The sequence below is a fragment of the Amaranthus tricolor genome, chromosome 3 (genome assembly GCF_026212465.1).
Source record: "Amaranthus tricolor cultivar Red isolate AtriRed21 chromosome 3, ASM2621246v1, whole genome shotgun sequence".
Lineage (NCBI taxonomy): Eukaryota > Viridiplantae > Streptophyta > Magnoliopsida > Caryophyllales > Amaranthaceae > Amaranthus > Amaranthus tricolor.
In genome coordinates, this window is record NC_080049.1 from 33,249,620 (window position 1) to 33,264,047 (window position 14,428).

Below are 14,428 nucleotides of genomic sequence, written 5' to 3' on the forward strand. Positions count from 1 at the left end.
ACTTTCTTTTAAATCCTTGTGTTTTTATTTGTGGCTATAATTGGGTAACTATTGTTGAGAGACTAATTTAATTAAAAGTTTAAATTTATAGCTAAAGTTTTGCGATATGTCATATATATATTATTATGTCCCTACATTAGCAACATTTTTAGGCTAAAAGTATTTATGCAACACGAACTCTACTCATACATGGCGTCTGATGGATGATAATTGAATAATTTGTGATCTTTTGTCGTGTTTTCTTCTGATAGTATCTTAAGTGATCAACTCAACCAAAAAGTTAAACTATAATTCCTCTATATGTTATATGCTTTATGATTTACAAAGTATTTTGCATGCAATTAATTAAGAATGTATTAAAGCATATAATTAGTGATGCTTTATGAAAATGAGGTAACAGTATTATATTGTGCTACAAAATCAAAGGAGAGATTGGGCATAGTCCTAGTTTTAGTCATAAACTGTTGCTGAAATGTTGTGATTTGGTGACTCTACTTTTCTATTTTTAGCAATCAAAGTGGAAAAAATTAAATAAGGTCATTGGGTAGATGCTTTATTACATAGATTATTTTCTAGTTATCTTGAGCACAAACTTTTAAAAGCTTGGAGCACTTCAACATGTTAGTATTATGTGTGTTAGTGCTCCTCTTGTAAGTTGTAACTAAGGCATGGATTAATAAGGGTAAAGTGGGCTATTATCCATGATCTCAAAATTTTTAGGGTCCAAAATTAATTTAGATATAACTTATAATTTTTGCTAAGTAATATGAGTTCTTAGTGCTTTTTTATAAAGTAGTTGAAATATCAACAATAAAAAACAAATGGTGTATTATATTGTTTATTACGGCTGAAGTTTTTATGAGTTTTTTTTATCTTTTGCTCTAAAGCCCAAAAATAATCGGAACGACTCTGAACTAGAAAATTGATTGTGATCCTGACATAAATATTTTTTTAAGCATATTTTCAAATTTACACAATATGTTCTTACATTGATATGGTTAATTTTTTTTGGAGATATATGATAGAGAACCTGGGAAGAATTTGAATTATATGTTCTATTAGTATCTAATTGGCCTAGAAGTAATAACATTTGAGTTTAAACTTTAATATCTTTTTAGCACTTGAATAGACATTACTCAATGAATTACTAGTATTGGATAATGGGCGTCAAAAATTCTTTAATATGTGACTGGTTGTTCGATAATTAAAAAGCTTTTGTCTTTTGTTGAACATGTATTTAGTCTCCCGGCGCATATTTGAGCATTAGAAGTTCAAAACTATAATAGAGATCTTTAAGGAATTCAAAATAAATAGACATGTGAAGAATTTTAGAAAGAGACAAACCTTCTCAAAAAGTTTTTCCCTCCCAACACACATAAAACTACAGAGATATGATAAAAAAAATTAAATCCTCTACCATAAGCAATCGTACTATAAATTCCTGACTTAATTATTAGTATGATAGGATATTGGCTCAACGGATTTTTAATCATTTACTAGATTAAAGCTCAAATAATAATAATAATGATATAATCATCAAATATGAAGATAGCCGAGACAATTTTCACTTGTTAGAGATTAATAATCATGGTAATTATAATCGATAAAGATCAAAGTAGATTCTATTATACATAATGTTACCTCTAAAGTTCAAAATTATATTCTTAAATAATAAAATGAAAGAACCGTCTTTTTATTTCCTAAACAAATTTGGTAGGGTCTACTTAGTCTCTAATGCATTAGATTTGCTCTAATTTTAATGGATAACTTCACAATTAAGCAAATGTCCTTGGTTATGCACAAAGAATAAATACTTATTAAAATGGGTTTTATACTAGTTATTAGATACACCCTTTTTGCTTTAATTAAAGTTTTTATGATCTCGGGATAGGAGTTAGTCTTTTACTTCAAAAATGAATACAATTTTCAGTCTGTTTTCTGAGAGATCGTCTTTTTGAAAAAACACCTCTCAACCTCAACCCATTAATACTTAATAAAAGTAAAAAATAATAATGGGCTCACTAAATTAGAAATGGTCTCTAAAAAAAACCATCTCTCACAAAAATTTGTGTAAAATATTATTAGAGAAAATATAAAACTTCTGATAATCCTTTTCTTTTTTGATTCTCAGGGTTAATCTCAATTCTCAAATGTGCGTCTTTTTTCTATTTTAGTTTGAATCTGAGCTTCCGCCTTCATGACAAGGATGAATTCAAAGTAGGGTTAATTTGAAAGGGCCGTAACAAAATATTAATTATGACCCCTAATTATTAAATTGTAAAGCAATGTAATCTAATTTTTTGAATGTACCCGAGGCTTTCTAACTTCTTGAAGGGGTTAGTAAGTTAAATATGCAAAAAGATTGTTTGTTAATCACGTTACAGTGTTGACGGTAACATTAAGGAATTAATTAGGTTAATTGTTGCGAAAGTAGGTTGATCCCTGGCTTTTACAAAAGTTTATTATCCATGGAAATCAGGTAAGAATATATTCAGTGCCAACTTTAGCTTTAGCTTGTCATAATTTGGTCCATTTTGGAGGTACCAAAACTAAACCATAACTGAAATGTTAATTCAGAATATGTAATTTTAAACATTTACCCTTTGTTAAGAATCAATTCTAACACACTTAATATAATGTTTCCAAAAAGCTATTCTCTGTATGTTGTATATATAATCATATTTCCTAACATCATCATCATCATTATCAACATACACAGTATGTCCCATTTATAAAAGCTACGAACAAGATTTGAGGAGGATGATTGAATTAGGATACACGTACCTTATATAAAGAGATTGCGGCCGGCTCGAGGATGACCTGCATGTAAACATGTCCCAGAACACACCATAGGTAAAATAAATAGCAATACAAAGCAAAGAAGTGAAAGTGGCAAGGCTAATCATACTTCCCAACATGCCATTGTTAATATTATTTGATGGAAGGCAAATACTGCAATCAAACCAGTTGGATCACTTGCAATTCAGTTGAACAAGAATAAGACAAGATGGCTATTCAATTATAAATGGAAGAAAAAGACGAGAATAAACAACCGAATCAAGTTAAGAAAAAGATAAAGAGTTTATGGATGAAATGATCTTTGATAATATAAAGTATAAACCCACGTCCAAATACAAAATTACAGCAAATACCTTGAGACAAACACAATTGGTAAATGTAGCAAAACTATTAGGATGGAGCTATTACATGTCTTTCAATCTATACATGAAAAACTTTTTACCTACTAATTTACCTAGTCCAAGTCAAAAACGACATTATTCATATGGTTGTGTTTGTTGTGAGTTGTGACTTTGCAAATGACGTTGCTCGATAAAATAAAGGGCTGGAGTCTGAAAAGCATAGAACACAGAAGGCACGAATTTCTTTAGCGGCTCAAGACCTTTTTATACAGCAGCGGAAGGTTAACCACAAACGCTCTTGCAAAGAATATCGGGCTTCTGGACTTCGTCGACTGGCAGATAATCACAAGGGTGGAATTGAAGTTTTGAAAAATTAAGCAATAAACAAGACTGCTAGGTGGTGCAATCACTGTTTTCTTTCAAAGATGGCAGGTATTGTCATAGCAGAGCATCAAACAGCTTCTTGGGCGGCAGATGTAGGAGAGTGCGGAGCTATCATAAATTGTAAACCCCTACGCTGCCCTGATTGAAGAACAAAAGCAACTTGGGTAGCTGCCAAAGCTGCAGCCTCCTGCAAGCAACAAAATTGCTTGATTAAGTTGCAGCTTTTTAAAATGTTCCCAAACAGTATATGTGAAGTTACAAGACGTTTTCGACAAATCATCGATACACACATTCTCGCTCACAATAAATCGTCTCAGTGTACAATTTCATGGTAATGCAGAGATTTCCCTACCAATAGTCTCTTGAAAAGTGAAAAAAAGGAGCTTACAAAGATTCAACCAGTATTATTAGCACGATACTGTAGATGAATAGAAGCATTGAACCAAAAGGCCAATGATTTTAGTGGATGCTTCCTTCTCACCTCTCAGGTGGTTGGGGTAAAGATTTTTTTGTCTATCCCCTGTGTTAGCCCATCTAGCTGAGCTTTATGCAATTCATCAGGCTCTGTTTTGGTGTGGAATCACTGTGGATAGAGGGATGTTATTATTTGTTCTGACTATACTTATTTTTTTTCTGTTTCCTTGGGAATCCTATCCCCTCCCAAAACTAATGATTGGTCCACAAACCTCCTATGTCAATGCTAGGAACTGTTTTTCCTTCTAAGGGGTCGCCTGGATTCCTAGTACTAAGCCATGGAGATAATTTTCCATGTAAAATAGTAAAGGAGGATACAGTAATGGAAAAATAATTCTTGGAATAAATTTATTTATAGTTTGGCATTTATATTGAAGTGCTAAACTAATTTCAAATGTAGTGGTATGGTATTAAGGTACTAAATTAGTTGCAACTGAAGTTGGCAAAAGAAAACATGAGAGAGAAATTGCATCTTATTATTGAGGAAGAAGAAACCAAGGTTTAATGGTAGGAAAAAGGAGATGGAGGAAACAATTTCTGTCGAAATTATTACCTTGGGGTGGGGTGGGGTGTTGTAATAGCCCCTAATTGGAGGTAAATATTGCAAGCTCAAACATTTACTTTCAAGCCAAACCATATTTATATCCCTAACTTTTCATTGGATTACTATTTCTCCCCTAATACCCTCAATCCAAGCAAGCCATAAGACACACTCATCTCAGCAAGGTTCCTCAGTAGGTGGAAGGCTAAATCTTTCTATCCCACATTGTAGGCATGATATTCTATGTAACACTTTCGACTCTAGTTTAGATTACTGTTATCTTAAACTGGATTTCAATACTTGTTAAACTAATTTAGGTACTCGGTACCAAAAGATGTATAACTAATCCCTCTACGTTTTTTCTTACAACTACGTGATTTCGTTACTGTACGGATGTATAACTAATCACTCTACCATTTTTTTACAACTACGTGATTTCATCACTGTACCCTTATAACCAAAAAAAATCCAATGATAAACGAACATCAAACAGTATTTGCCAGACTACCTGGCGTTGCCTCCTACGCTGCAAAATACTGATAGCCCAAGCCATAATATAACATGGCAAAAGAAATCCAGCTGCCCTGAGTAAGAAAAGCTGCAGAAAACAACAGTCGAAGCAAAGCATTATGATTTTGTAGTAAGCATTGGTTTTAGGACAGAGGCACCGTATAAAAGTTATAGCATCTTTTTTTGGCAAATTATAACATCAACATCCTACTAACCGAGAAAAAGGCTGACATATCATCTTCACCATCAGAATCTGGTACAGTCCATGCATGCCTTAAGAGCAGAAGTGCCATCATCTGCCAAGAAAAAAGAAAACACTTCTTAGAATATCTGTCAATCGCGAAAGATCAGTATAAACAAAGATAATCTGGGTAATATTTATAATGTGACTTTAGAGCTTACAATCAATGCTGCTGAACGACAAAATGCAGCTCCACTAGCACTACTTGCAGCATAGTCTTCATATTCAGCTTCCAGAAATTGTCGCTCTGCCTCAGCAATGGCCAGAAGACGAGGATCATGCAAGTCCAAAGGAGTGCCTGAAATCGTCCAGCCTCCACTACGAATCACAATCAACAAGCATGAGGTCAGACAAGGAAAGAGGAAGAAAAAAGGGGCTTAGCTTTAATTTGGTATGTGAGGGATCAATGCTTATAGTGTAAAAATACTTAAAATGGAGAGATCATATGAGGAACGCTTTTAATAAAGTGAGGATTCTTATCCCCTGTACCTTTGCATCGAACTAAAACCAAGCAAAAGACAGCCAATAACTTTTATGCTTTCCCTGTGTTCCTCTCTACCCTTTACCACTCCACCAACACCATAGATGCTTCATGCCACTGATAACCTCTGGGCTATGGGTGATAGAAAATGAGATAGCCATGGGCGAAAGAAAAGAGAGGGTCGACTGGCAAGATAAGAAAGTTCACTGATGTACTAAGTCTCTTCATTTACAGTCAAGCACCCCTGTCGAGTCCTCAAAACTGCAACATGGTTATGAACACTTGGACACTCAATTTTAAACCAAATAATGGAACTTGTTTTATGAAGCAATTGGGTCGGATCACTTAAACTCCTACACGTGTCAGGCATGAGTAACTGAGTCCGTGTAAAATTGCTGCTAACCACTAACCAGCCACCACAGCTGGAAACGAAATCAGGAGAAGAGGAAAAAAAAGCAAAAGAGATTGACCATAAAAAAGTTGTTAAAATGACACAAAACCAAAAACAAATAGCCATTCCATCTCAAATTCTTATGGTCTAATGCTTCTTGCAATTAGATACCTTCTCTTTTGACACTTTAAGTAAATGTGAATATGAATTCGTGTAGATGCTTGTATAGACAGGTGCACAAAATTAAGGGAATGCACAAGCAAACTAAACACTCACCCAATATCAATTGCAGTGTCTTCAGAAGGTGGTGGTGGTGGAGGAGCAGTGTAACCACCTTGGTAAGGCTGTAAATGTGCAGAATACCACAATCAGACTATTAATAGAGCAAAAAAAACCCAAATTATCTAGACAGAACCGGAAGAAACTAGCAATCACAGAGACATCAGCATTTGAACAAAACCACAAATGTAAACATTTGAAAAGAGGGTCTGTTGGCATGAACTATAAAACTCACAACGTAAATATAACCAGGATATATCTACAAGACTACAACACATTAAAACCACCCAAATGTGAAACTCAAGTGCATACCTGGTGACATATTTCACATGTTACGTCTCCTTTCTCATTGCACCAACGTTGAACACATTTTCTGTGTGCATACTGTACAGAATACAAAAGAAAAAGTCAACATATTGTTGTGTAATAATAAAAATTTAAAATTGAAAAGCTAATAGCTGGTCAATGTGTATGGAGAAACAACACTCGTAGTCATATCCGAGAAGACATAAACTAAGAACATACATAAATCTTTAATGCAACATTTAATTTGTCATTCACTTGAATATCAGATAATATTTTTTTGTAATTCAAAGAGCATAGTCAATTTGGCAACCAATATACTAACCAGAAAATACATTCTTCTTCATTTACATATGGTCCCATTTGTACCCAAAAATCAGTTATCTAAAGCTTTTGGGTCTCTATCATCGGTCTACGTCTCTTGCTAATGATGCCTCAAACACTCTAAGGAAATACTATATTTCTCTTCCTGGTGGACCTGGCATCCAAAACACCACCTCACAAACCTTAATCAATATGTACATTGTTCCCCTCACACTACCTCTATAGAAATGACTCGTCACATTATACCAAAATGAATACTTATTTTAGACTTCTCGATTCTGAAAATCTAACCGTGAATGATTTCCCAAGTAAACTACAGGTCCATCTATCAAAAAGCACACCACTATGTTCATAGATCCTCAAGTCTACAAGTACACCGCTAAGTCGTAATGATATACACACTCATATATCACATTAGCCGATTAAAATAGCTCCTATTCAAACTTAGCATATGCCCTCGTAGAAAATTTGAAACAACCTACATAAAGCTTTGCTTAGAGTGTTTCTACAATTTTTATAACTCAATTCAACACAATAGTACATACTAGAAAGGAATCACACGGGAAAAAAAACACCTTTTCACTAAGGTGCTTCCTTTGTAAATACAAAGTCTTCAAGGTGCAAATCAGGGAACAAAACTAAACAAGATCACCTATTCTAAAAGAAGCCAATAATTGATATATATCAAAAAAAGCTTACTTCATTCAAATCCTACTACATATAACCTTTGCAACACATGACACTCACAATCCACATGACAATGCCCTTATCACCACTTCAAACTCAAAATAACTCTTTTCTTAACACCATAATCCGAATCATGGGTTACCACCACAAAAGCCATACATAAACACAAAACAGACACATTGCCTATGTTAGAAAATGCTATTAAAACATATTTTCTCTGATTTTGCCACAATTACATTTTGAATAGTCCCTTTGATTTAACTACATATTAATTATTGACAACGTTTCCACATTTTCTGTTATTATCTATTCCATAAACTCATTATCTCTCTTCGTCTCATCCACTATTTTTTTTTCTTACACTCCAACTACAAATTAATAAAACTTTGCACTATCATAGCGAAATTCCAAATCAAAGAGACAAGAGTATAAAACAATAAAAATCTCTAAAATAGCTCCTCCCGCTAAAAAATTGTCAACTTAGCAAAGCATGCTAACCAAATGCTTAAATATCATCTTTCCATCATAAACGATAAATCTCAACATAAATATGGCTCAATCAAAAATAACATAATGAATTAAAAACAAAAAAAAATTCAGGGAATACCTTTACGCTGCCACTACAACCACAGGGAACTTCCAAGCCAGAAACACTCTCTTCTTCCTGGCAAATTCGACATTCAGCAATTTGAATAAGTGGTTCATCTTCACCTCCCTCTATTGGCTCATCTTCATTTCCTTCTCTTTTTTTCTCCAACGCGGAATTCCACGAGGACGAAGAAGACGCAACCTCTGATTCTTGCGCATTTCTAGGGTTCACCAATCGTTCTACATGCAACACCAAATGCTCTCCCATATCCCTCTACTCCGCAACAAAACTGATTAATTAACAAGTTCTGAAAATAAATCCCTAAAATTACCCAAAAATTGAATGAATTAACATTTACAACAGATTTGGATAAGGATATAATTACTACTACGATACGAAATTACAATCGCATGTATAACAAAATCACGAAAAAGAGGATAGTTTATAAGAAATCCATGATCACGCTGAGAGAAAACCAGCGGATCGGAAGATTTCGAACTTTTAGGGGAAATACTGCATAGTAATTGAATTGGAAAAATGGGAGTAGCGGATGAGAGAGAGGAATGCACAGATTTGTAGCAAGAGAGAGAAAAATAGAGAATTTACCTGAAAAACAGCGGAATCACGTACTAATTGAAAATGGCGAAGACCAAATTTAGGAATTTGGAAGGGAGAGAAAAAAATATGAAATACTCCTAAGATTTTACAAAATATGATATGACATAATAATTATTATTACAGAATGAATTAAATGAAATGATATATGATATGAGATGAAAGGAAAGGTGTGTGTTGGCTGTACTCCGTTACAAGTAAGATCGCCGCATTTGTAGGTCGTTAAACAGTCTTGAGTCGGTTAAGCTAAGGAGGTGTTGGTAATTGTGTTATGGCGTTTTTTTCATTAAAAAATTATTGTGAATAATACTTGGTCTTATTAATTTAAGTGTCTATTTTTTATTGGTTAATTCACTTTTAAGTATTTTATTCTTATTAAAATTTAAAAATGTTAACTTTTTTTTTTTTATATTTAATTCCATTTAACCACCTAAAAATGGTAAAAAGTCAAATGAGTCACATTAAATTAATAGAAGGGAGTAAAACTTTTTGCTAATTTTCCTTTAATAATATCAACCTTTGATTGATCATGAATAAACTAATTTATGGGTTTTTTTCATTATGGAGTAGTATTTGTTTGCATTAAACTCGATGGATTTTTAAGCTACTAGTTACACAAAAATAAAGCAATAAGTCAATCCAAAAATTATAGCAAAATTTAACTTTAAATGTATGAACTTTCTCTCTTTCATTTTTAGAAATTCAAACTTTGTTTATCTTTTAAAAATTCTAACTTTAAACTACATCTGCTTTTAAAGATTTCTTTGACCTTTAACCTAATTAATAGGTCATCTTCCACCATTTCCAACATCAATAAAAATAACTTATTCTCCCTTTCATTTTCTTCCTTCTTAATTTTCATTAAAATGAATTGTGAAATTTAAAATCTTCTTTTTTCTACTTTTTCTCTCTCCATGAAAAATAATGAATTTGCATAATAAAATTCCATTAAAATGAATTGTTTTTCTTTCACTTTCTTTATTTTTCTCTAGTTTATTCCTTTTCCTCAAGCTCTCTGTTCGAAACGCTTTGTTTTCATGATGTGTTTTGACATGTCAAAATTACGAAGTTTTGAACTCTCAATTAATACTGTTAATGTTGTTAGGTCAAAATTCTTTTATGTGTTTAGCTCAATTTTATCTTTGTTGGTCGGAAAATTATTTTTCCCATCTCATTTGCACTTGCCTAAAAAGAGAAGCGCATTGATGTATTTATTTGTTTTGTTTCATTTATAATACGATGGCCTATGAACATCGTTTTTGCTTTAATCAGCTGGGTTTTGACCTGATTTTGTCTTTTCCTTCTTATCTTCATAAGAAGAAGAGACTATGGTGAAGGTTTAAGGAAGAAATTAGATGAAAATCAGAATGAAGAAGAAGGTAACATATTATTCTAAGTTACTACAACTAGAAGAATCTTTAGAAGCAAATTTAGTTTAAAAATGCAACCGCCTTGAATTATGAAGGCAAACACTAACTGGAATTTAGTATTAATCAAGCGGAAGCTTACTTTTGCCAACACAATTAAGGGGTTACTTAAAGGTCAAATCAATATCCAAGCTATATAATGGAAGTCTTAACTGTCCAAAATATAAGAAAATTACAACCAAATCGAAATAAGTCCAAAGTTCAAATTACATCCTTAAATTAGTCTAAATCTAAACTAATAGTCTCTCAAATAAAATAACGAGATCTAAACAAAAGGGGAGTCATACTCCAACTCAGGTTCATCTTCCGCTCGCATATCCATTCTCCGTCGAGGTACCATAGGGTTTTACTCTAAAAACAAAACCATTGGAAAAACATACAAAGCATAGTATCAGCAAAAAGGCCGAGTATAAACACACTGGTGTCCGTCAAACAAGTTATTGAAGCCCTTTTTTTTTGAGTAAATTTATTTTGAAATATGCTTTTTCATTTGATAAATCATATTATGATTCAAATCCAGTTCAATGGCTCTATAGTCATTTCAAATTCTCATTTTCATCATAAATGATAAGATCTCAATAGATCCAAATCAATTTCAAACTCATATCATAAGTTTACATGGGTACTCTGTGAGTCATCATGTGACTCGTTTGGTAGTCGGTCTACCGTCCGCGACATGTCCGGCAAGTGTAACACAATGGTATTGTGAACAATACGCGCTCAGCATTGGTGAGCCGTTTAATCATGCACACAACATTTGCTGTGGCATATGTACCCGCCATTTAGGCTAAAACATTTTTTTGTACATAATATATATCTTGTAATTTTAATAGCATTTGAAAGTCAAAAGTATCAACTTTTTCAGTATGATAAACATCTTTTATTTGCACATAGCAAAACATACTTTATTTGCGACTTAGCAAAATCAAATCATAATATTTCCCACATGGGTAAAACATGCTTAGCATAATCATATCATTAAACATAACCTTTGTATTATATTGGGGCATCACTAGCATATATGGAAATGCATCGTAACAAAAAGTAATTAAAGTTCAATACAATGTTTTTTTTTTAAGGAAACCACTAAAATGTTTCGTTTCAATCATTCTTAAAGTAAATATAACTTTAAAGGGTTTTGAAATTCATTCAAAACAACTAGAATATGATTCATAAGTCTATAAAATCATTACAATAGAAGATTTCATAAAACACTATTTTCTTAAATACGAGATAGTTTTGCCGGTAATAAAATCGATAATTGATTTACAAAGTAAATATTAATTCTCCAACAAGCCCCAAATTAATCAAGTCATTATAATACCTTATTTAAAATGAATTTAAGGTTGTCCCATCAGATTATAATTGGTTATGCGAATTTATAACGATCTTACAATTACTTTCGACAATTTGGGTATTTACCGTTATTTAAATGGTGTCTTAAATCCGTAAAATTTATAAACCATCTAATTTAAACTTAATTTATACTATGAGGCAGTAGCTTATTAATATAATTATAAATTTTTTATATAGGTCTATTTTTACCCAAATTTAATTAACAATATTACACTTTTTAATAAATAAACATTGTCTATTAATTTGATAAATTAGTAAATAATTAATAATTTATCATATAAAATTATACCAAAGTTCCAGAAGTCATATAATATGTTTATTAGGCTATTTGAACTTATAAAACTCATGTATGATGTTTTATTATTTTGTATAGACATTTTATCGATAAATAGGATAAAATATGTTTAAAATTATTTGAGTCCAAATAAAATATTATAAAAAATTATATGATATTCCAGAAGCTATTTTAAGGGGTATAAAATTTTAAATAACCATTAAAAATCATGTGGGGTATTTTTAATAATTAATATCGTTATTTTACCGATAAATCGAATAAAATTTATTTAAGTCCATATATGGTCACGAAAATCCATATAAATTTTTGAACATGTATCTACTGTTTATATAAGTGTCTCATAAAATTTTCATGTCCAAAAGACGTCATTTAGTTTTTATTTTATATTTTACCGTTTTCAAACTTACCGATTATTAATAACCGAGTAAAAATTATTAAGGTCCTTAAATGTCAACGAAACCTTCCCAAACTTTTACCAATTTTACCTACTGTCCATATGAGTATGTGATAAAAATTTCAAGTCCATATGTTTTTGTTTGGTAATTATTTTATATTTTACCATTTTACAATTTACCGTTAAACAATTTAACGATTATTCAAAAATAATAAAAAAAAAAATTCCAAACTAAATATATTCTGGCCAAATCTTGTTGGAGACATTATAATATGTTTTTATTAATTATTTTTGATGATGAAGAGTTCATCTAATACCATGTTTTATAGTAAGAGTATTTAACACTTTAAAATCCATTAAAATATCAATTTAACGAATAATCTCAACAAAAAGTATCCAAGAAAATTTCTTAACATATAGCTACTGAAAATTTCTTTTAAAATGAATTTCAAATATTTTCAAATTCATATAATCATTTCCATCACAATAACTTTCACAAAGTAGTGTTAAACATGCCTTTAAACATACAATTATTTATAAAATCAACATGCATGATGCCCACAATAATAATACATGTAATAAATTATTCCATACTCAAATTTATCATTTTGACATCATTTTTCAAGATTTAAGAACTTCTCTTTGGGAATTTTATTATTTTTTTTTTAAAAAAAAAGTTTATACACAAACTTTCCCAACTTGTTCTTAAATCCTTTAAAAATCACCCCATGTGACATACCTCGACTCCAAGCCTATATAATTATTCCGTAAGCTCCCACGTAAGCTCCTACGCGTTCTTAGATGTGGTTTTAACTTCGGGTCCTTGCCCTTCAAGTCCCAACTCCAACTCTTCAACTAAATCTATTGCATTCATCCAAAAATCAATAATAATTTTGGATTTCTAACATGCACTTAACTTCCCTAGTTAGAGTTGTCAAACTAATACTTGTGATGATTTTAACATATTTGGAGTATACTTATTATGTTGAGCAACATACTTAATTAAGTCCCATAATTTTACTTGAATCCTTTAAGTAACAAAATTTATATGTTTGTGGAAAAACATCTTCTTACTTTCTATTGTGGCCGATTTTTATAGATTTATAAGTGATGATTTTCTTAGTTTAGAGATAAAATACTCATTTTATAAGGATCTTAGTTTATAGAAAGATTCATGTAAAAAAAATGTTTTACATGAACAAGTTTTAACAAAACTAGTGGAATAAAGAAATGAACATAACTTACTCTATACTTGGTGGATTTCTTCAAGTTTGGTGTCTATGGAAAGCTCTTAAGATGAAGATTATTTTTATGGGAGATTTGAGTTTATAAACATAAATTTTCAGAAGTTTTAGATGGGTTTTTGAAGAAGATTTGATGAGAAAATAAGGTGTTTTTGCTAGGAATTGTAAGATTGAACTTCAACTTTGCTTATGAATGAAATAAGGAGTAAAATGAAGAGTGAAAGAAGGTTGATGGAGCTGAAAATATAGACAGCAAATATGTATTGATTTATTATGTTTGCATGCTTGTTATGATGGTGTTTTTGGGTAAGAACAATAGGGGCTTTGGGTAGAGAGTTTGGTGGAGTGTGCAAGTGAGTTTTGGGGCTAAAAGAGGGCTAGTATGACAGCTAGGGGCTGCTGTTTTGGGGCTGGTTTGAGGTGATTTATGTCCCCAATTTGGTCTAATATGGTGTAAGAAAGGTTTATCTAAGATAGTTTAAGGTTTGGGTAAAAATTGTTGTACATGTAACAAGTTATGTAACTTGTACTTCATGTTTAAAAATCACTTGTGTATGTGTGAAATATTTAATTTACTCCCATCATGGTTACATAATATGCTTGGGTAATAAATTTTTTTTTTATTTTTCGAACTGTTATGGGTAGTTGCTCAACTTTAAGTTTAACCTCCAAAGTTCACGTTACTTGTCACGATTCATAATCATGTTACGAATTAACAAGTTTCTAATCATCGTAGAGATTTTTCAAATTACT

General features: G+C 31.6%; 1 protein-coding gene across 4 annotated transcripts; it reads right to left on the minus strand.

The window, feature by feature from the left end:
- Nucleotides 1-2,304: 2,304 nt before the first annotated feature.
- LOC130809084 (uncharacterized) lies at nucleotides 2,305-9,182 on the minus strand. Of its 4 annotated transcripts, none has more exons than XM_057674716.1 (8): nucleotides 8,951-9,182; nucleotides 8,363-8,617; nucleotides 6,754-6,825; nucleotides 6,439-6,506; nucleotides 5,452-5,608; nucleotides 5,265-5,345; nucleotides 5,048-5,137; nucleotides 2,305-3,711 (listed from the first exon to the last, which is right to left on the minus strand). In XM_057674716.1, the coding sequence occupies exons 2-8, from the start codon at nucleotides 8,609-8,611 to the stop codon at nucleotides 3,592-3,594; spliced, it is 837 nt and encodes a 278-aa protein (XP_057530699.1). In that variant the 5' UTR covers nucleotides 8,612-8,617; nucleotides 8,951-9,182; the 3' UTR covers nucleotides 2,305-3,591. The 4 variants fall into 4 exon arrangements, with proteins under 4 accessions (XP_057530699.1, XP_057530697.1, XP_057530698.1 ...); XM_057674714.1 differs by having other exon boundaries at nucleotides 8,363-8,633; XM_057674715.1 differs by having other exon boundaries at nucleotides 8,363-8,651; nucleotides 8,951-9,158.
- Between the last annotated feature and the right edge of the window lie 5,246 nt (nucleotides 9,183-14,428).

Coding starts and splice junctions, on each gene's coding strand:
- LOC130809084 (XM_057674716.1), bottom strand. CDS start 8,611: ATGGGAGAGCATTTGGTGTTGCATGTAGAACGATTGGTGAACCCTAGA. Junction 6,826..8,362: donor GTTGTAGTGGCAGCGTAAAG/GTATTCCCTGAA, acceptor TATTCTGTACAG/TATGCACACAGAAAATGTGT. Junction 5,138..5,264: donor ATATGTCAGCCTTTTTCTCG/GTTAGTAGGATG, acceptor TGTTTTCTGCAG/CTTTTCTTACTCAGGGCAGC.